This window comes from Cyclopterus lumpus, chromosome 8 (assembly GCF_009769545.1).
Source record: "Cyclopterus lumpus isolate fCycLum1 chromosome 8, fCycLum1.pri, whole genome shotgun sequence".
Classification (NCBI taxonomy): domain Eukaryota; kingdom Metazoa; phylum Chordata; class Actinopteri; order Perciformes; family Cyclopteridae; genus Cyclopterus; species Cyclopterus lumpus.
The window spans coordinates 12,865,008-12,889,938 of record NC_046973.1 but is presented as its reverse complement, the minus strand read 5'-3'; the positions used below and the strand labels follow the sequence as shown (position 1 = coordinate 12,889,938).

The 24,931-nt window shown below is 44.5% G+C and overlaps 1 protein-coding gene across 1 annotated transcript; it reads right to left on the bottom strand.

Moving 5' to 3' along the window:
- Window positions 1-509: 509 nt before the first annotated feature.
- plppr2a (phospholipid phosphatase related 2a) lies at window positions 510-21,706 on the bottom strand. The gene is given in 8 exon segments (XM_034539513.1): window positions 510-618; window positions 1,430-1,557; window positions 10,011-10,187; window positions 10,554-10,804; window positions 11,243-11,363; window positions 21,173-21,252; window positions 21,255-21,345; window positions 21,348-21,706. Coding segments are annotated over 8 exon segments (987 nt in total). The 5' UTR covers window positions 21,378-21,706.
- Between the last annotated feature and the right edge of the window lie 3,225 nt (window positions 21,707-24,931).

Below are 24,931 nucleotides of genomic sequence, written 5' to 3'. Positions count from 1 at the left end.
CTACTCACACTGCTGTGCGAGTGTGTGTGTGTGTGTGTGCGGCTGGCTAAAAGGATGTTTCTGAGGGTAAATCTCAGCAGCATCCTTCAGAGGGCTCCTTTGGTCCAACATGCCGCCTCCTGGCAGCAGACAGCGGGAGGCTTCCCCTCCGGCACGTTTCGCCTCCTTCTCGGTGGTCACAGTTTGAGTCTTTGAAAGAGCCACTGGAGACAAAGGTGAGCTTCACACGGCCGAGTTCAGACAGAAAACTAAAGTCTTATTAAAAAAAAAAAAAAGAAGGAGAGATGTTCCTGACTCTGTCCTGAATGTCCGGCAGAGAGAAACGTCTTTAAAGAGTTTGTTTGCCTATCGGTTCCCCGGGGGTTTGAGAGGGCAGCAGGAAAGGTTTGTGTGTGTGCGTGTGTGTGTGTGCTGCATTGTCTAGACCTGCGTGGAATAGGAGCGGTGCAGCGTTGCGTACCGCCCGGCCGGGTGGGCGGCGCAGTGCGGCGAGTGCTGCTCCGACTGGTCTAGACTTCGCTGGAAATGGAGCGAGACGGTATGAGGACATCGGGGGTGGCGGGGGACCGATAGGGCTGATGGTCATGTGATCTCGGTGAACGGAGATCCCCGCGGAGTCTGCAGGGGAAAGAGAGGAGTGAGAAAGAGAGAGAGAGAAAGAGGATGGGGCAGAAAGAGGAAGGCGAAGGAAAGAGAGAAAGAGAGAGAGAGAGAGAGAAAAGTGAAGAAAAAAAATCAAGAGTGATGCGCTGGATGAGGAGGGAGGAGGTGATGGGGGGGAGAGAAACACAGGCGAAACCGAGCAGGAAACAGAAATAAGGCGACAGATGACGAAGGGAATGGCGATGGGGTGGGGGAGGGGAGGGGAGGGGGGGGAACAAAAAAAGGTGGGGCTCAAGGTTGGTTAGAATGGTTGGACGTAGGCGTTGTAAGGTGGGGAGGAGGAGAGTGCAGGATGCTGGAGGAGAGTGAGGGACAAGGGAGCAGATTGAAAGGAGAGAGGCAAGGTGGGAGACAGAGGAGAAGAGGCAGTCAGGTGAGGGTTAGTGACGGAGACAGACCACAGAGGACGCGAGACATTCCCCGAGTAAATACTCGGGGCTGGCGAGATCAACACATATTTTAGGAGGCGCGGGTGGCACCGCCGAACTGTCTGTTCTGTTTGCGTTTGGTACGCCTGGAGCGCGTCGGGCCAAACAGGCCAAGTCTCTGAATCCCTGATAGGATGGAAACGTGTGCCACGTGGCGTTCAGCAGCGAGGCCGCGCAGACATCTTGGCTCATTTCCCATCTTATCGAGGCTCAGAGACTCACTTGGGTGTTTTCTTTGGTACTTGGGGGGTGCAGGTGACAAGGGGTATGCATCTCAGCCCCTCTTTAGTGAGCGCAGACATGCCCCGCCCCCGCCCCTTACCTGAGGGCCACTTAACTTTTCGAGTGGACTCTCCACACAGGGCAGGGTCACCATCGGCATGCCCAGCACGGACTCGGGCCGCAGGGGGCGTGGCGGAGGAGGATTTGGCAGCATCTGCTGGAAGTTGTTTATCACACAGGTCACCTGGGGGGGGGGGGGGAATAGAAAGAGATGCGTGATTGGATTTGACCCCTCCGCTAAACCCTGCCCACCCGCCACGCGTCTTGTAGGGTACACAGTAAAATCGGAAGTGTGAAATTAACTCGTATAGTGTTAAAATTAACACTATGTCAGTGTTTATATAATCCACTCGGGTTCAGAGTTAAATTTACACTTTGGATAGTGTTACTATGTTAACTCTTTCATAGTGTTAAATATCTAACACTCACGGTGTTGTATTATGACACATGAAAGTGTATTTTTTACACTAAATTGTGTTGTTTCTTTTCACTAAAAGTGTTAATATCCAACACTCACGGTGTTGTCTTATGACACATGAAAGTGTATTTTTTACACTAAATTGTGTTGTTTCTTTTCACTAAAAGTGTTAATATCCAACACTCACGGTGTTGTCTTATGACACATGAAAGTGTATTTTTTACACTAACGTGTATTTGTGTTTAGATTAGTTAAAATGTGAAGTAGCAGTGAACAAATACAACAAATCATACAACAAATGTTTCCATTTATTCAGAAAATGTATACCAAGCACCATGGGCACAACTTAACTACATACCGAATGCACATTTACAAAGAAAATAACGGTACAATATATAGGCTCTCACCTTTACCATAAGCACTTTGTAGGTCAAAGGGCTTGTATATTACAAGACTGTCTGCTTTGATTACAGCTTTCTCATCACTTTCACACACTTGGTAGGCATGGAAATGCTCACTAAAATGGTCAACCACAATCTTGTTCACTTCAAAGTAGATAACACTGTCGACTAAAACGATCTTCTTTATTCTGCAAAACCCAGGCATATCATGATCAATCTCACTGCAGATGATTAGTCCTGTCCTGTACTCTGTCCCACTGATTTTAACCCAGTTGGTAGAGAAGAGGTCATTGGGTACAGCAGCATGCAGATCTCGAGCAAACATGTCACTATGGTCTACAAATGATTTCAAAGGTCCATATTCAATGTGGTTTAAAGGTGATGTCTCCCAATGATATCCTATGGACATTTGATGTTTTTTTGCAAGAGATTTTGTTATATTCTTGAAGTTTTTTAGAGTGTTTTTAAAGGCCTTGTGTTTTGCTTCGAATCTCATGCTCCACATGTGTATCAGGTCCGATTTTTCTCATACAAGCTGGGTAATGTATCATAAAGTGATGTTTAGGGATCAGGTTCCTATGTGGATACAACAGTTTGAACAATTCATGGTGTTCCATTATTAAGTGCTTTAAATGTACAGTCATGCCGAGTGTAACAGATGGAGAAAATGTGATGTTGATTATCTGCAGTAAAAGCAGCAGCAAAGTCCAGTTTTGGTCTCCTTCTGGCACAATGTCACCAAAAAGCAAAGGAATGTTTCTGACAAGACAAAGAGACTGAGCAGAATTGAGTCCTATGTTATTGCCACTACCGTCCAAGTTAACCCTTGTAGGGCGATTTTTGCGCTCCAAGTACCCATAGTCAAAAGCATAAATCCTAGAGAATATATTTTGTTTTGATAAAACGTTTTCTGAGAGATAGTTTAACAATAACTTCATCTCATACTGAGCCACCCCTTCAAGAATGTCATGCATTATGTCCAAAGAAAAATTGTGGCAAACATGAAAGAACTGCAGGCTGTTAAGAGTTGAATTTCTCTTTAAACCAAACACGGATAACTTCTGTGGGTCTGATTGTAAGTCATTGCAGTGCATTTCAAAAAGCTCTTTTCCACGCAAGATTATCTTGGGGTCATCCTCATTGTAAACATTCTGTGCATCAGCTTTTTCAATCAAACACAAACAACAGAAATAATGACCACTAAAACACTCTGTAAAACCCAGAATTGCGTGCATCCCTAAATTGTCCCCAGTTATCTGACATATAGTGCCACGGACCTTTTCAGCGGAGAAAGGCAAATCAAGGCCATGACTCTCAAGTGTTTTGATGTCATCAATCAGAGGCTGCAGAATAGGATCAAAGCCATATTTTTTCACATCTTCAGTATGAAACAGTGCAACCAAATGAATGTTTATCAAAGCAGAGTTCAACTTTGGCGGAAGATTTCTGAGGACAAAATAGAGAGCACCTATTTTGTGAACGCCACGTTTTGAACCAAGTGGGTTAGCAGTTTCAAAGTCATCATAGTACAGCTGAATTTGTAAAGAATTTGAGTGTTTAGAGAACAATGCATGTGTCTTAAAGTAACTTCCATTGCAGAAGTCTTCATATCTGTCAGTTATTGACACACAAGGATCCCCAAGCAGTTTGCAAATATCAGAATTGCGGCACATAAATTTGATTGTTTCCAAAATTGGAATGTATACAAAGGTGTCTTTCACTGGGACTTGGTCATAAGTACCGGTTATTTTGTTTCGCCTGGTATCAAATCGAACTCCCAACATTACTTCTACTGGCTCCACAACCCCCCATTTGTCATTGAAATATTTCATTATTTTAGTTTCAGTATTAAAGTTAACAAATGGGTTTTCAAAATTCTTAAGACCTTCTTCTAATGTAGATCTTACAAGCTCATCTTTAGGCACAGCAGACAGTATATCATGCTTGATTTGGGAGTGCAGTCCAGTAGCAAGTTCTTCCAAATCGCCAACAATTGTTGAAACCAAACTATTTGCCATACCACTTCCTTGGAGTTTAGCAATAATTGACGCGCAAATATTGTTTGTATTTTCTCTGTAAAGGCCTGATGCGTTGTCCTCGGAACACACAGCCTCTGAGCTCTGTGTGGCACTTGTTACAACAGCTTCTGTAGTATTTTGCTGACTGAGAAAATCTGCTTGAAATGGCTCTGAGTTAGCTGCATCACCACTTTGACTAAAATCCCTCTCATGAACTCGAATTAAATGTTTTTTTAAGCCACAAAATGTTGAAAACTGACGCCTACAACGACCTTGTGCACATACCAACTTAAACCTGGTGCTAGGATAGAAACTGTGATCAATTCTTAAATGGGTTATCAAGTCCTGGCAGGCCGCATGGACAGCTTGACAAATGAAACACTTTAACATCTTTTTAAACCTAGTTTAAGACTTTTGCTCTTAACTCACGGACCCTTGGAGACTCATCTGTTGTTGCAATATCGATGTTGTAGACAGTTGTCTGCACGAAGGTGAAGAGTGGGACAAGGGTTTCATCATAGGACAGGTTGAACACATAGTGGGATTTAAACAGTTCATCAAAAGCACCCAACGAGCTGGTGGCTTTGCACGGGATGAGCTGTTTGTCCACTACGATGTAGAAGGCATCAATTTGGTTTTGGGTTCGGCCAACAGCAAGGATGTATGGTTGTTTAGCCACTCTGCCCTGCAGGTGTTCAACGATGCTGCAGCATGACTAAAAAAAACAGAACAAACACCTTAGAGTGGCAGTTCAAATTATCAGCCACACATTGGTACTTGCTGTTCCTTGACAGTTTAATATATCCACCAGTTTGACCAGTCATCTAGCCCCTTGTCTCACAAACGTAAACTTTACGCATGCTTAACTCCTAGTTAAGCATGTGTAAGAATCTGAATTATCACTTCAAAGCAGCATAGTAAAAGGAAGAATTAGCAAGTTTTCAAATGATCACTGCATACTTGGGTCAATAAGAGAAGAGTTGAGTTGCTACTGTCTGTGTGTGTGTGTGTGTGTGTGTGTGTGTGCATGTGTGTGTGTGTGTGCAGATAGTCCTTAATGTTTAGGAATTGTTGTGAAGTTTGCAACATTGAGACATTCAGATTAGTTATGTTTCTTTTTTTGCAAACTCATGTCTCTTGTGTTTAATTGAGTTAATGAAACTGAAAAACTGGCTTGTGGGATCAGATGAGACCTACGTACCTTGTGAAAGTGCAACATTTTGCCCGCTGCATCACTGGGACTTATTTTGGTCCTCTTCCGTCCAGCTGTGGGTGGCAAGAGATGGAGCAGGAGCAGCAGAGATGCCATGTCACTGTCCCAGTCTACCAGGAGCAAAAAGACAAAAAAAGTCATTAGTATGTACTGGAATGCACACAGATAATATCACCAGCCATTTGGACTATAAACCATGCATTTTATGTAACTTACTGCTGTGATCGTTCTCTGCAAGGTTTTCAGCCGCCGTCAGAAGTCGGCACAGTTCAGCTGTCTGAGTCAGGTGTTTGGCCTCTTTGATAACCTTGGGCTTGAATGCTGTATCCCACTTCTCAAGCATCTTGGCAGCTGTTTCAGCACCAAACAGCAGCAGGAAGTCTTGATTCAGCTGTTGATCATACATTGATGCAAAACCATATTATTATTTTTTTTACATCACTGGCACTGTTAATTTCTAATGTCCAACTAAATTAAGAAATAAAAGACATGCACAACTCACTAGTCCTTTGACATCTAAAAAACGGGGAAATGTTTTTAAGACATCTGTGGTTCTCTGCGGGTCATGGACTAGGTCCTGGCGATGTTGTAAGGTCATCTTCATCTTCTCAAACACACTTGTTTTATCAGGAGAGTGAACAAGAAATGATATAGCCTCCCTATAAGCATCTCCATCAAGCTGCTGAGACACTGTGGCTGCTGATCTCCGGCGGTTTGGTCCCTGTGCTTGAGGCCCGATGCGCTCTGCCTTGCCTGGCCGTTGATATTTATTCCTCGAGATGGTCTTGAGGCGCCATGCTAAATATCCTGTGCCTTTTTCCCCATCATAGAAGTGCTCCTGTTAAGTTATTTTAAATATATATAATTACAAAGGTCACTCATTGATCTCATAGAAAAGGCAATTATGGGATTGTGAATGAATTGCTTAACAATGTCAATCAAATATATAGAATACTTTCTGTGGTTTATTTGTATATCCATTCTATTATTTTGAAGAAAACCCCAAAACTCTAGCCTGTAAGTTTGGTCTGTATTCTGGAAGTACTACTTACATAGCCATTTGGAGAAAAGGGATCCTTTAGCGAAGGAAAGAGTGTAATGATTCCCAGGGCAAACTTCTCCTTCTGTTTACGGGAAGGAATCCTCCTTTAGAGTAAAAATGAAAATAAAACATTAAATTAGAATGCCTCACTAATGACTATAGGGCCTCACCTTTGTTAATTATATACCATGCATTCTGAAAATAAATAAAATTCCTTCTTAATATAAATCTTTTAGTCTGAAATGGTTTAGAATTTTACAATTTGTTAAAGAAACACTTACCCATGCATTTCAGTCATATGGCTAGCCAATATGTTGACAAGCTGTCTACGGGTGCGGTGCTTCAATGAATTTTCGGACTTGTACTCTTCAAGGACGTCCTCACCTCCAGGCTTTGTAAGCAAGGCATTTTCTACCATCTACTCACATAAAATAAATGTTTTTAATGTACAATTCAGTCTTCTGGGATCAAAATAATTTAAAACAAAATAGACACAAATTGGTCTGTTCAGACGAAGGTTAAAAGGAATTCCTTGCACCCAACGAAGGTTTAAAAATAAAGAAATCTGGTAATGAAGCAACAATGTTCTGTGATACGTAGGCCATGTTAAAGCCAAAGTAAGCAATATAGTCTACAGTACTAAAGGAAAGGCTCATAACCCGATAACCTAATTCAATAAATATGTATGGAAAGAAGAGTTACATAATAGAAAGCTACACAACAGTTAAACCCTGTTTGGATTTGTACTGTACTAAATTACTTTACTTTGTCAATTTGGCATTCACCAGTCTAAATGTCCTTATACTGGAAAGAAGCTTAATTCAGTGTAACAATTTTCTTGAAATCTTTTGAGTAAAAACTATAACTGACATCTACTGCTCTCATGTACCTCTTTTGCATCCTCTGAATCAGAATACTCTGTGGTAGACCTGTTCATGATGTCAGAGGTGGATATATTTCTGCCTGTCAAAATCCCCATTTGTCTTTGACTGTAGAGGTCATTGTCACTTGAAGTATGTGACATGGATTCCGTGAGGGAAGATGGTGTTGAATGATCTGAAGAAGAAAATAAATAAATAAATGCTAATTGGATGCTGATCTGTCTTTTGCTGACATGTTGTTTCTTTGTTACTGTAGTCACAGTCAGGGACATAAAAGGGATTCAAAGCAGATAAACTCTGAGCATTAATTTCAACACATTTAGTAATGAAACCTACCTTCATCTGAAATGTTGTCACGCACTGTCAGACATAAGTCTGGATTGGACTCTATTAGTTCAAGAAGGATGTCTTCCTCCACTTCTATGTCAGCTTCATCAAAAATGTGAAGTTCAGCTACATCATGAAGCCCAAACTTGTTTTTCACTACAGATACAGATAAAGAAAACAAACATGTTTTAACTGCATATAACGGCTGACTGATCAACTAACTGAACAACGTATCTGAATTGCACACTTTGATTTGTTAACAGCAGCAGTATGATGTTGCAATTTAGCCATTACCAACATGACAGTGTAAAAGACAAAATAGTAACTTTTATAAGCAAGTTATAAACTAAAAAGCGCCCTCAGTCGGCTACTAATGTTTAGAGCTGCAATTGCGGACACACTGTTTTCCAGTTGTGGCAACACTTAACATTTTTAGCCAAGCAACCAAGAAAATCACAAGGTAACATCCGAATATTAATTATCAATGCTTCCTATTTAGCATGTCAAAATAAACCAAAAGTGCCTGCAGCAAGAAGTATACTGCCTTCTTCTGACATAAGACAAATAGCACCAAGTAAAATAAATAATGAACAGCACAGAAAATATCTTGGAAGAAAACTGCCACTTAAACAATGTGCATACAGGAGATGTTACTCACCGGCACTGATGAAATCCAAGTATGTGAACTCTTGCTGTAGTCTGATGTACTTCTTTGTAATGTGGTACTTCACCTTCAGCAGCATGATGATATCTTGCAGAAACTGCCAATGGTGGAAAAAAACTAGCTGTTCAACTTTCTCGAGGCAAGGAGTTATTAAACATATCTCAAGTGAAACAAGTGGTCAGTTACAGGCTATAAAGGTATATATAGTCTCATGTTGTAAATTAAACTACACAGGTCTATAATTACCGTTTTGGGTATCAATGAGTCACAAGCTGCTGCTGTCCTCTACTGTCAGTGTAACTAGCTGTTTAGCACACGCTCGTGCACATAGACATTGGACGCTGTGTTTAACACGTTAAAAGCTAGCGTGCTAGCTTCTGCGTGCACGGGGGCCCCGTGCTGCGTTAAAGACGGTGAAGGAACGAACGCTAAGAGGTGAAGGAACAAGTGCGGAAGCGCTCGAGACAAAGATGCCGCGAAAGCAGTAACCCTCGTGACCGTAGTGCCGTGAAACTATTAAGTCCGCGAGTGGTCGAGACCGCAGTACCGAGGCACAAACTAGCAGCGCTCCAGACCGCAGTGCCAAGAAGCCAGTAACGTTAAATAATATTGTGCTCGAGAGGGCAGTCCCGCAACATGAGCAGTGCTCGAGACGGCAGTGACACAAACCCATTAACCGCCGAGACTGCTGTGGCACGAGCCTTTCTGTCGTGTCACGTTGGATGGTTGCAAAATATTGTCACATACATTTTCTAAAAATGCAAAAAGGCCAATTATTGTTTTGGCCTGTTGTGAAATATGCTGGACCAGTTACTTATTTATCATCTCAGAACGTTTTGATGTTAGATAAAGTTAGCTAACATTTAAATATTAGCATTATATGAGCTAACCATATTAGTTACAACTTTAATTAGCTAACCTAACTAGTTGACAATTATTAACTTTCGCATAGCAAACCATTTAACGTTGGGCATCCAAATAACATTGAAACACACCTAGCGAACAATATATTTGACAATCCTATCAGAGAAAATGCCCCTTAAATAAATAGTTAACTACTTGCTAGCTAGATAGCTATTAGCCACCAGGCTCAATGACAAATAAAACACATTGCACCACACTTGACATCAACACATAATTGTATATAAGGCTAAAGATAAACAGCATGCATAAGTAAATAACGTTATATTTCGTTCTTACCTCCTGAATTGAAATAATCTTCCGGACACCGACTTCTCTCGACTGGCACCGTCAGTTGAAGAAAGACCGCGAAAATGTGTAGATAACTCAGTCAGGAGTGCATTGCGTTAACTCGCCGAAATAACTCAGCCCCCAAAGCGATTTCAACACTGCAAGTGCTTAATGAACACTGAAAACAACACTGATCAACTCCAAATATTTTTCACTGGAAATTTAACACTAAGTAACACTACCGATTTTGCTGTGTAGTTTGGAGGGTGGTCTCATTTAGTTTTTACAACTTTAGCTGAAAACATTAGCATGTTCAGCTATTTATACTTTACTGTAATACGAGGGCTAACTTATTCTTCCCTGCATTCAAAAAGTTTTTCATCGACGAGAAACAGGAGACCTGCTGTTTAAAAAACGTCTAAGAATTGCGGGTGGTAAACCTGCCTGCGGTTACTGACTTCCTGTCGGGTACGGCCTCTCACCAAAAACACAGCGATGGCTCCCCCGGTGAAGAATCCAGCTAGGACGTCGGCCCAGTGGTTGCGGTACTCGGCCACCCGGATCACGCCCACCAACATGGCCAGGCAGAACAGGGTGAGGCTGATGGTGGGCTTGGTCAGCCGCGTGCCTTTGGTCTTGAACACCAGCGTCACGTACATCTGCAGAGAAGGCGCACGGTCGGAGTGCAACAAACAAAACGAGGCATTATAACCTCACTAGATTATTATGATCAAAAGCAAGGCAAAACAGAACTTTACTATTCTACTATTTCTAGAGAAATTGCATATAAAGTAAACGCAAAGATGACGGCGATGACAACAACAATCCCGGGCCAAGAAATAGTCCGGCTCATAACCGTTTTTGTATGGATAAAAAAATCGATTCTTCATGCTAAGCTACGCTAATTTGGTATCAATCTGATTCACTAACACTGCTGGTGTCTCAGCAAGATATGTTTTGTACGTCAATCCCAGAGAATGAAGTGAAAACATCGGTGTAGGGTTGGTCCTCATGCTCCAACCTACCACTGAGAACACGGCAGAGTAGACGCTCAGCGCCGCGTCCTTGGACGGGAAGGATTTCCGCGCCGACATGACGATCAGCGGGTTGCCCGTGCAGGCGCGGCGCTCTGCGATGTACTGCATGGTGGACTGGCAGCCCAGTGCCGTGTAGTTCGGCCGGCAGGCGGACAGGAAGTGGGGCGTCTGGTTCCCCGTCACCACCTGGCCGGCATTGGCGAAGATGGTGGTGGTGAACAGGCCGAAGGCGTAGACGCCTGGGGCGAGAGATGAAGAAGTAGAAGAAGAAGAAGAAGAAGAAGAAGAAGCACGTGAGACACTTGAGCAATTTCCACACACGTTAACAGCGCTGCGAGATTAAAAAAAAGAAGAAAGAAACGTTTCCCCCTTCCTGAAATAGCCCCAACACATTATTATCTGCTGAGGTGTGAAATTCCTCCACCTCAGCTGATTCAGCTGGAGATGCAAATGTGCAGGCTGATTAATATTCTCGCTGCCGTGATCCTGAATATATTACCTCACCCAATTAACAGCTACGTGCACGAGCTGGTTGACAAACGCTCGAGTGTAGCGGGTCGCGTCCCGATAACCTTTTCCCTTTCACTTTTTTGTGCTCTTTTCTTTTTTTTTGTCACACCTCAGCGGCAAAGTGCCCATAGAGAGCAGGAAGGGGCGGAGTGATGCAAAGTGCTCACCGAGGAAACGTATTATGCGTCTCAGCAGGGGGTTGAAGTAGCAGCAGTCTGCAGTGACGATGGTCTTCTCCTGGGTTCCCTCGGCCTTGGTAAAGAAGGCACACAGCTCTCCGACGAGAATCTGCGCACACGAAAAAGAAAACACAGAACCGGCGGTTAAAAACGTTTGAGTTGTGCTTTGGCCGGTCTTTTTATGCTTTTATTTGTTGGTGTATCTGGTACGCCTGAATTCATCGCATCGTAGTTCACGACAGTAGAGCGGCCGTGCTCCCACACGCGGTGAGGTCAAAGGTCAGGGCAGGCCAAAAGTGTGCTGATGGTACCAGCTGCTTATGCTCACAGGATAAAAACACAAGCGTTTGGTTCAAGGCGTTTGGCTCAAGGCGTTTGGCTCAAGGCACTAATGTACAAAGAGCTGCTGGCATGTGTACATTTTGACAAATTGTGTGATTTATTATTTAAATAACACAAAACAATTCAGTAATTTTACATTTCTCGATTTATTTGTCACATTTTGTTTGACGAAAGACTGTTGAACTGCACATGAAAGAATGATCCCAGTGACCTCAACACAGGGAGGCGTACAGCTTATTGATTAAACACCGGTATCTGATCGGTTCTCGGTCGATAGCCAGAGCCCAGGTATCGGTATCTGGGCCGAACCCCAACTTTGAAGCACATGGCTTGAATTAATAAGAATGGCACAAGCTGAAATAAACAGCACTGACATGTGTTGGACCAATCACATCATACAAATAAATGAAATGCTATAAACTATTGTGCACAGGTAGCTCACACAATGAACACAACACAGCTGTACACAGAGGAATCCTTTGACCACCAGCAGCACCGACTCTGTGCATGACTAATGACCTCACATCGCACAGGGCAAGCGGATCTAATGAGACTTAATCATCATCATCTGTTTGATTAAAAACAGCACGGAGACGCAAACCCCGCTGCAGTTGTGGAAGAGTTCCCCAGACCGATGATCCCCAAAAGAACAACTGTGCGACGAAGAGATTCAACTGATCGTGTTTCAGCTGAGTCTCGTGCTCCCCGATGCGGGTCCAGCCAATACAAATGAAGTAACCGCATGCGAGGCCCAGTCAGTAGCATGCAGTGACTGTGAAGTGCGTGCCCGGCCAAGTGCCTCCTTTCATTAGCAAAACACAGCCCTACTGGGGGCTCCATGGCAACCCTCGAAACACTAATACGAGCGTGAAATCAAAGCTGAGGGGGTTTAATCAGTGGCTTCGAATCAGAGGAGCGAGGGGCACGGGCGCACTGTGGACAACCGTTTACGGGCCAATTAAAGACGGCGTAGCGGCTGTTTCCATGCCGACCGTGTAGGGTTGGAGCGAGTGCGAGATAATGGCGCGGTGCAGTCACTCGTAGACAAGTGCTCTTGAACACTTTGCCTCGGGGCCGAGCTGTAACGGCGTGTCCGTTGGCCCTCCGTGCCCTTTTGTGTCCAACACTGTTGTTAAATGCCAACGCTTATTCTGTGAATGTTTGGCCTCTTGAGGCGGTCACACCACAGAAATAGGACATGAGCAGAACGCATGTCGAACTGTTTGCGGCGGCCGTTCCACTCCTTCCAAAGTAAATGTTTGCCCTGAAAAGTGGGCCAGAATCTACTAAATGAACATCATGCTGTATTGAAGAAGACTTGAAACTAGCGATTGAGACCATACACTCATGTTTAAAATGTTTACTGAGGGAATAAATCAAGAGAGAAGTAGAGTCATTTTCTCATAGACTTCTATACAATCAGACTTCTTTTTGCCACCAGAGCAGTCGCCCCCTGCTGGCCGTTAGAGAGAACGCAAGTTTTAAGACACTTCCAAATCGACTTCACACGGCAGAACTGGAGGTTAAGACCCAGCGCTGCGAGAGTCTGCGAGAGATCAAGTGGAAGAGTGAGAGTATGAGAACACAAAAGGAAAGTTGGCAGAAAAAAAAGAAAGAGAGGAACAGTCAGTGATGAGGTTGGGGAAAGAGGGGAATGTTAATACTACAGGAATTAATTATTCATGTGTGGATGGCATCCTTGTGAACCATGTATTATTTCAACCAACATTTCCTAAATGATCTCTCTCTCTCTCTCTCTCCACTGGCTCTGTATAGCTGTCGCTGCGGTTCAGGGTCGAGCGGATCATAATACCTTGAGCAAACTGCCCCCCCCCGTCCCCCCAACTATGCAGGCGCCCGGGAAGCTCGCCGATGACTTCCCTAAAATAGCACGGTGGACTTAGAGATTGAATACGAAAATGCGTACTCACATGCATGATTTAGAACAAGGATTTAAACATTTACACTCACACACACACACAGACCTGATTAACTCACGAGCACTGGGCCCATTTTCTGCTCTGTGCGTGTGAGTAATCAGATCTCGATTTGTGTCACTGGGTATTAGTCAAATATGAGAATGCATTCACTCGCCCTTCTTACGAAACGCGTGTCAATAAGAAGACGGCGGAGAGGGCGGGGGGGGTCACTCTTAGCAATGGGATGAGTGAGGGCGATTTAGAAGGAATAAAAGAGAGCGGGGGCCGATGGGAGGATCGCGGATAAAGAGGAACAAGTGGGATTACGATCTCAACGAGCTCTTTTGAGAAGTGAATGGCGACTGCACGTGTGCTTTAACACCGGCTTTGGAAAGCCACGACCGCGGGAGACAAACGGCCCCGTCCCGCCACCATCGCGCGCTAATCAATAAAGCTGTTCGAGGACAAATTTAGGCGTCTCGGTACGAGCCCGAATGGTTGCACATGCAGAAGATTGCTTCACTTAGTATCCCCCTGTTCGCGTCAGGGATCAAATAATAAAAATGACGTATATGTTGATGAAAATATAATGTATGCTTGACTAGAAGAAGAAGAAATGTTTCTGGTATACTTTGTTACGCAAGGTCCACAATTCCTAGTTTACCAAGATGATTTGACTTTGTGAAGCTGAAAGGTCAAGGTGTCATGTGACCTTGTCCTAGCGTAAAGGGAGACACCCCGGGTGAGAAAAAAAAGAAATGTGACTAATAGATAGATCACTGCGAAACCTCCCGAGCTGATTACTAACATTAAGACACTTTCCTTTTGGTATCATCTTATTACATTTAGGCACATTTGCATTACAGAAATGTGAACATTGGATAAAAGCAGGTTCAAAACACAAAGAAAGTGGAGAGGGATGTGAAACATTGTCACGACAGATTAAATAAATTATTATTATATATTATATATATATATATATATATATATATATATATATATATATATATATTTAGGATACACTGAGCACCTATCTCATCTTCTCTCTCTCCTTATGGATGAATTTACATATCTCCATTGCACCTTATTAACTCTGCTTCCTCCCCGGAGTCGTTGTGACTTCACGTCTCATAGGGTCCATTGGACCTGGAGGTGTCTGATGCCTGGTGAGCCGGCTTCCCGCGTTGGCCCTGCTGATGCACCGCCCCCCCTCCTCGCTACCTCCTTCTGTTTCATGGATTGGAGTTCCATTCATACATTGTCATATTCATGTAACTCTGTAATGCTGTTCATTCTGTACACATGACATCTATTGCTTCTGTCCATCCGGGGAGAGGGATCCTCCTCTGTTGCTCTCCTGAAGGTTTCTTCCCTTTTTTCCTTCCGATGTGAGGTCCTGGGACAGGGATGTCGTATGTGTACAGATTGTAAAGCCCTCTGAGGCAAATTTGTAATTTGTGATATTGGGCTATACAAAATAAACTGAATTGAAAACTGAATTGAATTGAAATATAATATATAATAATACTAATATAATAGATATTAACATGAAACTTCCTCAGTTTATTACGTAAAATAAAACACTGAATCGTTCTGACATAATCCCCCAAAATCTCTAAACTGAACCAGTGCATGTTATTTTTTGCCTGTCTCCTCTCAAGGCTAAAATGTTTCTACGTCCCAAACCAACGGTGAAAACTTTAAACGTCAAGCAATAGCACCGCTCACAAGTGAATGATCGAGGCCGCTGCATCTCTTGTAGCGTACAGAGCGATCGGGCCACTCGGCGGCCGTGAGACCGAACGCTTCTGACACCGTGGGGAAGGTTATTCATGTGTAAAGTACAAAGAGATGGCGAGCTGTCACTAGTATCCCATTATCCGTCGTCATCTGCGGCGACCTCAATCTCTGCACGGCGGCGTGTGAGCGAGCTTCTTTCGGGGGCCTAATGGACGACGCGGACGACGCGGACGACGCGGCGCCCTTCTGAGCGCGTCAGCATCAGCGCCATCACCTTTACTCTCGCCGGGATTTTAATGGGAGGCCTGGAAAGCGAGGACGGCGGCAAGATGGAGGATGGCGGCTAAAGGGGGGGGGAAAAAAAAGACACACGACCTCACGGACGGATCGGCACACAAACACACAAACACACACACAACACAGATGCATTTGCTTAAGCAGGATGCAAACACTTGTTTGTAGTACAATGATGTACACTTAGGAGTTTTTGGATGTATTCTGCCTTACAGGAACAGAAACCTCTTCGCCATTGTGTCACTTCAATCCCTAATCCCTCTCTTTACCACTTTCATTGTTCCTTCCCACTGGGAGAGAAAGTAGGTTATACAATCTTTGTCTTTCTGTTTTCCATTTTTATCCATAGCTCCGTCGCACGCACAAAACCTGCTCTTTTACATTCCTTAAAACCAATCTGCATCAATAGGACTGCACGCTGTTTCATGTCTCTCTGTGTTTCTATTCAGATTTTTTTCTCTCTCTCTCTCTCTTTCTTTCTTTCGACAGCTTTAATCATCTTTTCTGTAATCATCCTGATCCCGGTGCCTCTGATCACAGGCTCGTCTGAGGGATGGACCTGAAGCAGAGAAAAGGACCCGGGTGGAATACCAGCAGTGCCTCAAGCAGACCACACCAGCTGCTCTTGTGTTGTACATGTGACAAAACAGCTGCTCAACAGGTGTTTGCCGTGGTCACCACAGGTGAGAGCGACTGAAGGCCGTTCAACAAGTGGCCTAGACGGACAGAACTCCCGTTGACTCGTGCATCCGTTTTAACACCTTGATTCAACAGCAACTCTTGAATAATATTCTGCGGAGGACCTTTTGCCACAGATTTGGTTCAGTGGCCAATTGCAAAGATGTATGAATACGACCTCCCCCCGACCCCCCTGTTGTGAATGCAGATTGGGCACGCTGGCATTCGTCAGAGACCTCCGAGGTGCTGAGTGAAGCGTGGCAGTCCATCGGCCACGCGGGACCCCTGAGGTTGACCCCTCCTCTCTGCCTGACTGAAGAAAGAAAATGGATCAAAGCTACGAAGCAGAAACGTCAACTGCTGTTCGGTCTAATCGCGTTTCACAGGAACGGGTTGAGTTCTCACCGAAACTGCTAGAGGACGGCACAAACCCGCGCTCTCTCTTACCGTCTACCTCTCTCGCTCCACTGTGGAGCCAACCACACTAGCCAACTCTTTCTGTTGTCTCTAAAAGTTGCCTAAACACCAGCAGGAAAAAAAGTAGAGAGTTTGATGATGCGGTGATGCAATCTTCCGCTGGCTCGGGCGGAGTGATTACTATCAGGAGCAGTTAGATCCGAGCCGTGATTGTAACACGGGCAGAGTGTGAGCTGTGCAGACTGTGGTGAATTACTCCATCGGCACTACAGATAAAAACAACATGTACTCTTTTTCCCTCCACGAATAGAACACCTATCGTTTTATCCTCAAGCCGCGATTTCATCTCGTCCCTTTTAATTCTGCGACAATCCGCACATTTATATTCTCCAACCGCGCAACTTTTACAACTGCAATAAGTCATCTTCCTTCTTATCGCGCATTTCCCCTCATTTCCCTTTTTCCCCCGCAGAGTTGAGAACAGAAGTCATTGACCCGGGTCAGCAGTGAATTTGAAAACACCTCGGGAGACTTGGGGAGACCTGGTAAAAAAAAAGGTGATGCCTGGTGAGACCTGGTAAAGTAAAATAAACAGCAAAGAGGATTGAAAGCTTCGGAGAGAGCGAGAGGCAGAGAGACCAACAGAAAAGGCATTGATCCGTGGCTGTGCGATTGTGCGTGAACGTGAGAGTTTTCTGCCGAGGTCACGGCGGCTCTGGGTGAGGCATGGCACGGTTTAATGTGAGTCCACTGACATTATGGCGGAGGACGCTGACAGGACAGGAAGCTCTGAGGTGAAAGAAAGGACAAATAGAAAAACAAACACGGGCTCACGTTCAAGCCCCGTTCCAGATGTTCCACGTTACCCCCATTCACTCAAGACATGGGTGTTCTAATATCACATATTATAGGACAGAATCAAAAAACAGTGTTAAAGCTTGGTGACATCAGGACTACTCGCGAGGCTGGTTGGTAAACAAATACAGCTTGACCGCTAAGTGCGACCAGAATTTCAATTTTTTTGGTTTTGTTTGCTGACTGAAGGAATTGTTGTTTAAGTTAATACATATTTTGCCTCTTATTTGTTGCGCTACTTACTAATCTAGATTCCCTTTGGCTAGTCTTGGAGATATCTGCTGTAGATATGTCTGCCTTCTCTCCATATGAACAGGAAAATGTGCTATTATATTGGAGAGAAGATATATCTCTCACCCCAAGACAATCTAGATCTGATAAATACAGATGAGAGGAAAAATATGTGTTTTTGATTTGTCACAAAGGACAACCTCTTATAGGGCTGACATACAAACCTTGATTTTCTTTAGGAAGACCAATGAAAGAAATGCCGAACACAATCACAATTGGGTTTTTTTAAGGATAACTAAGAGTGGATGATGGCTCTCTGTCCTCCCGAAGGACAACTTTCATGTTTGCACTCGAGTTACAACACGGTGGAGCGAAAGCAAGGAAGCAACTCGTGGAAATATGCGTACATTCCCTTTTGTTGCTGAGAGGGAGAAGATTGATACAACACGCTGCTGGTTAGCTTAGCTTAGCATAAAGACTGGAAAAGGCTAGCCTGCGGCGAGCGAGATCGTCTTCCTCTGCGGTCGTACTTCGATTGGATGGATCACTCCAGCCGCAGATTGTGGAGCAGGAGTAGCTGAGGAGCGCCAGTCGATTCACAATTAACAATTAACAATTAACGTGTGTTAATTGGAGGGTGAGACAAACAACCGGTGTGAAGAGAGGTCATGGAGGGCAGGGCATAGAGCTTCATGAGGAGGTGTTGATGAGCAAGGAGACAAACCCGGAGACGAAGGAAGGGCCGAAACCCGAGTAAAGATGGAGCGCTAACGGACCCCAAGTTGGGTGAATGCGGCAGACTTCCAACCAAAAAAAAGCAAGGGCTAAAAAGGCTAACATTGCACTGGGGAAGGGAGGGACGGTTATGAATAGAAACATGAAGGCCAAAAGGTCAGCGTGGAGGAGATGTAGCGGCGCGAGGAGCGGGGAAGGTTGTGGAGAACTGATCGAAGGAGGGATTTACAGAGGAGAATGAACACACATTTGCGAGCGCACTGTCAGATTGGATCTGTGCGAGATAATTAATTCATCCTGAACTTAACTGGCTTAACAGGCTCCATTAGGCAAAACCTTAAAGATGCCCTCAAACTAAACCGGTGCGTGTTCGTGGGGATTCTGCAGATCTAAAAATAGAATTATTAAGGGCATCTTTTTATTTTTTCAAATGCAAACTCATGTGACTTGCTTTCATGGTTCAGGTCCATCTGCGATCTTGTGACGACAAGAATTAAATGGAGATTCAGGACAAATTCATTGTTATCAAAAGCTTGAGATTTTGCCCATTCCTTTAAAATGTAGAAGCTTACATAAAATAGTCACTGTAAGGAATATACATTTAATGTAATGTAATTAAACTAAACTAAAAACTATCACAAGAAAAAGCTATTCAAATATATCAAAACATCTAACCTGCTAAATGACATGTACTGTAACCTAAATAAGCAAACAACCTGAATGATGAAACAATACTACTTGTCAATAAAATAACTAAATACTAATATCAAATAAATAGCTCTAACATATATACATATATATTTATATAGCCACTGTTATCTCCGTAATGGGAAGCACGACAGGATCAGCGACAGTAACTAACCCATAGCACAATTGTTGGGTCCCTCCTCTTCGGTGGATCGGCCCCTCGTCCAACTTCACAAGGTGATTGATGATCTTAATTACATGTCGAGGCCCTACTGGGAGCTGTCAGGGAGCCACAGAGTGCGGGACTCTGGCGCTGACCCAAAAAAGGCTTCTGGTGGCAGATTACCGACAGCCACTCGGACGTGGCGGGGTCCTCCCTCTTCCTACTGTCGTCTGGGCCTTTTTATTGCGTTACAGCGCTCCAAAGACAGAGCTGACCCGGAGAATCGAAAGACACAAGAAACATTGTTCATAAAATACAATGGTGGTTGCGATCATCCGTAACAATGACACCTCGAAAGATCCGAACCCTCGTCCCTAAAACTTTTGTATTATTATTATTATTTAGTATTTTGTGTCTTTTGTGCCGTGCGCTGGATAAAAAACAACAAAGAGATCAGGCTCCTCGGGGAACCGGAGGCACTTGGCGGAGCACTTTTGCACCAGACTGGTGCTATCGCAAGGAGTTACTGCTGCGGAATTACCTTGCTGCTAGTCACACGCACACACACACACCACACACACACTCACGCACACGCACACACACACACCACACACTCGAGCCGCTGTCAGCACCCGTTAATGCAGACTAGCTTGGTGGAAGTAATGTGCTCTGACCCATATCAACTTCCCAAAGTAATTTAGGTGTATTATAAAGGTCTGCTTGGGTTTGGGATGAGCGTAGCCGGGCGCTGAAGAATGCACCTGCCGTTTGACCGGCGATGTTAAACGACGATGTTAAACGACGATGTTAAACGACGATGTTAAACGACGATGTTAAACGACGACGGTGGCCCAGTTTTTTTTATTTTCACTGGAGGAACTAAACTTCTACCTCGGTGCCCCCTCCCCTCCGACCCCAAAGGGGCGCTGGAACTTCTATTACATTGGTACTAACGAGTGGAGGCGTTATGGCATTTTTGCTCTTGAAACCTATCTGCTTTTACTTTGAAAAAAAAGAATGCCCTCGCCCAATGAGACAATATATTTGTGAAAGGACAAGTAAAACACAAAGACAGTCGACAACATAGAAGAGCGGACTCCCCTCCCCTCTCTCCCTTTTCACACAGTCCTAAATCCATTCTCGCACTTGACATTCTGAGCAGCGTGAACCTTTGAGATTACTTGACCACGCACATTTTGTGAGTACCGACTTGTATTTTGAAAAATCTCCAGTGGTCCCTGCACACAACAAACAACACACATTAGCTGTCTGCGCACAAACAGAAGGTGCAGTTTTTGTCTTCCGGTCAGGTTATCGGCCGGAGGCCTGTCTATGTGTGTGTGTGTGTGTGTGTGTGTGTTTGGGGGGGGGGGGGGGGGGGGGGGGGGGGGGGGGGGGGGGGGGGGGGCAGAGGCAGGTGTTCGCAATTCACGCTCATTGCCTGCATCTCGACAGCTAACCTCACAAGTGACATTCATAGGACACAAAAACTGCAGTAGCACCCCTCCAAATGCCTTTCCTTTTGTGCCATTGACTCTTTCACCTATCGCCTTTGAGTAGTTTTTTTTTTCATTTTTCCCAGTCAGCATCTGCTGCTCGCCATCTTCGCAGTGCCTCGACTCCCAAACTTTGGCTCTGTGTCTTTCTGCTTTCTTCCCTTGTTGTGGTCTCGTCTCCCTGCCTCTCTTTCTCTTGGTTCTGTCTCCGTCAAAACACCGGAGATGATTCATCGCGACCCGTACGTAGAAGAAGAAAGAGCACCCCCTCAACTTTGACAACTTCTGACTCTGAGCTCCGTCCTTTTTGCCCACACGTTTTTTTTTTTTCCAAACTCACTTAAAAAAAGCACACTCTTACCGTGAGGGTGGGGATGGCCGTGACGAGCGAGTAGATCAGCACCGGTGTGGATCTGCTGGCGTCGTCCGGACCCGGGTAGGCTTGGAGAAGTTCTTGTCGTAGCAGAAGAAGCCCTGGACGTGCACGGGGAACGTGTCCGTGTACTCAAAGTAGTAAGCCAAGCAGCACCGTCCACGGCCATGATCACCAGCTGGAAGTAGAACATTATCCCGCCGTTAGGAGGTGAAGGGACGAGTGGGCAGCGGAGAGGAGGGAGAGGCGGAGGAGGTGGAAGAGGATGAGCAGAGGAGGAGGAGAGGAAGAGGGGCGAGTCAGGTCCCTGTTCCCTCGGCCACGGGGAGATGCATAGGAAACACGGACCGAGAGAGACCGAGCGAGAGAGGGGGGCTCAGTGTTTGGATCCGAGATGAAGAGAGAGATAGCGAGACAAGAGGGATAAGAGGAAATCTGCAGGAGGAGACTTCTCTCTCCTCAACGAAAACAGAATAGAAGAGGAGCGGCAAAAACTAAGAATGCAGAGCGTGCTGGAGAGAGAATGAGAGAGAGAAAGAGAGAGAGAGAGAGGAAAGGAGGTGGGAGGAGAGAAAGGGGGGGAGCAGCTTTATGCTGCCAGCACTCATGAAATCTACTACAGTTGAGCTGTGGGTGTATTTGTGTGTGTGTGTGTGTGTGTTTTTGTGTGTGTGTGTGTGTGTGTGTATTTGTGTGTGTGTGTGTGTGTGTGGTGTGTGTGTGTGTGTGTTGTGTGTGTATTTGTGTGTGTGTGTGTGTGTGTGTGTGTGTGTGTGTGTGTGTGTCTGTGTTGAGGAACATGTGCGGCAGGGGATTGACGTGCATTTTTTGACAGTTTCTCAACTTCCGCCTGACGTCTCTAAACAGTTGAATTCCTGAAAGACTTCCACCAATGCTACCGGCAGCGCTCCCGAGGGGGCGGGGACAAGCAATCGCCCCCCCCTCTGTCCAAGTTTGTATTCTGAACTGCCACAATAACAACAGACAAACATAAGAAGTTGGTTTGTGGACTCTGAAGCCTCCAGGTTGACATTTTGGCCGACACCATCTTGGTTTTAGGGTGTCGCCATCTTTTTTTATCGTGCTGTATTGAAGAAGACTTGAAACTAGAGATTGAGACCATGAAGTCATGTGTAAACAATGTTTACTGATGGGATAAATCAAGAGAGAAGAGGAGTCATCTTCTCATAGACTTCTATACAACCAGACTTTTTGCAACCAGAGGAGTCGCCCCCTGCTTGCCAATTTCACATTGACTTCACTTTGAGACCCGGAGGTTGGTGAGAGCGCCGAGACTAAACCTAAACAGTAAAGCTGTTGGTGGAAAATAAATGATGCCAAAATGCCGATTAAAAACAGAGAAACAATCCTACGAGAGTTCATCACTAGACATTGCACGTAGTTATTAGATCCGCTGTTGAAATCGACTTTCCATCATCCGATGCCCATCTCTTCCCTCTGTGTGAATGGATGAAATGGTGTTGCATTTGAGGACAGAGTGGAGAGGCTGAGGCCCCTCTGGGACGCTCAGCTCAAAGTCACGGCACTTGCCATCCACAACCACACACACACACACACATTTTCCATTTCTAAACAATAGGTGTTTTTTCCTTAATTGGCTCTTTTTCTATATTTGTATCAAACCAACCTTCCTCTGTGCTTCCCTTGAGAGGGATGTGGTTTGCTATCTGCGGTTGTCATGGCGAAGAAATAAGGAATCAGGTTCATAACGTTTCGTATTTTTAGTGCTTCCGCATAAGAAAATGTTTCTTTTGTAAAGCCCAGTCTTTCTGTCAGGGTACTGTTAATATTGCACTTTCGGATTCTGTGCGTGCAGTTTTTATTTAATTTTTTGATGTACGTGCATGTTGGAAGCAAGAGGCTGCAAACACACACACACACACACACACACACACACACACACACACACACCTGTCGGGAGCTCTTTAGTTGCTTTGCTCTGAGGTGTTTGATTGTGCGTGACTCGTGAAGCGTTCCCTTGTCTCCCTCCCCCCTGTGGTTTACCCGCCGTATTGCGGCCGGCTCTGACTCACGCATGTGATTGGACACCGGCAGTTCGAGTTTGTCGCCTTGAAAAACCAGGAGCAGCAGAACTCACGTTTTAGCCTCCCTAATTTCCTCAGACAAAGACCAAAAGGGCAAAAAAAATAAATACAAAATCTAAAGATTCAACAATGGTGGACATGCGGTTTTTTTGCCTCGAGCTCCTGCAAATCAGCAGGTCAGAGTTGGTGAACTCTTTACGCCAACACGTCCAGCTGGTAGAAGCATTGAGGCCACACTGTGCAAGGAAACTACAAAAAAAACAGCATGATCTGAAAGCGTAACGTACCATGAGACTTTAAATAACACAAGTACATGTATCGGATGGTTTGGCCAAAGCTGTTTCATGGGTGACAGCAGCTCTTTCACACTCTGACAACTTCCTTATATTCCTCCTTTCCTTCCTCCTTTGCTTCCACAATCTTTTTTTGATTTTTTATCTCATGACCTCTCATGAACAAAACAAAAAAGACAAAGAAGAGCCATTAAGACGGAAAGGGGGCCGGCTTCGGTTATTCTGGATATTTTGAACGAGCTTCGGTTATTTCTACATTGATTTCTGTGAGGCAGTTTAAAAGGTTCTTCCCTACTGATCCTATGAACACACTTTGGGGTATTTCAATCGCCGAAACTTTATTTTTAGCACACTGTGTTGGAGAGAGAGACCACGGTTACACTTATATGCTAACATACAATTATTTAAAAGATAGAGTTGGGAATTGTCTTTGACCATTTTTCTCTAAATCCTCATGACAGCAATCCAAAAAATATAATAATCTTGTACGTGCGGCTGTCACCAGACTGTAAAGAGCCCGTTCAATCAGTTCATTACCCAGAATGTGACAATTGGACGAGCTACGTAGCATACGCTGATAACAATCTTTTTGGGGGAAGTGGCTTCGAAAGGGATGCCTGAAGGGGCGGGGCTTTCAGTGTTGCCGACTAGGCAACTTTTTTTGTTAGATTTAGCGACTTTAGAGCTAGTGCTGCTCCAGCAACGCTGTGCTGGGTGTTAGAGTTGTACACTTTTTCAAATCTAGCGTATTCTCGCCAGTCCCTCAACATTACCAACTCTTTAATTCATTGAGGTTCTTCATAAGTGACTGTGAAGAAACAGGATGCTCTCAAAAGCTGCCCGCAAATATTGCTGTTTTTACTGCCCACTGGCAAGATATACTATAGATACTTGGGTAGTGGGCGTTGAAAGAAGGTTTAGATTTTAATTCATGGGGACCAGGTTTTAAGTAAGAGCTCAAAATAAACCGCTGCCACCATTCAAGATTGTACATTTTGAATTTGAGCGACAGGAGGGCCGACTGTCCAATCATAGTTTTCGATGTCTCCACGTGTTGGAGCGGTGTGTATGGGGCTTTATTGCGAGCACATTAGCTTAAGTAGCCATTTAGCAACGGATTTAATCTGTTAATCTGGTTGTCAACTGGTTGTAAACAGTGATTGCGCTGTGCAGTAATGGAGAGATTGAGAGGCGTAGCCACAGTAACTAAAGGAATTAGTATAAGGTAATTTGTACAGTACATGACTCCAGCAAGAGCGATGAGCAAAATGTTCTTGTGTCTGAACGGTGATGTCACGACTCCCAAAAATACCTTTTCCCCATTGATTTACACTGAAATCTGTAAATCAGCAGGTCATTTCTTCGTCTTATTTTATATTCTTTTAAGT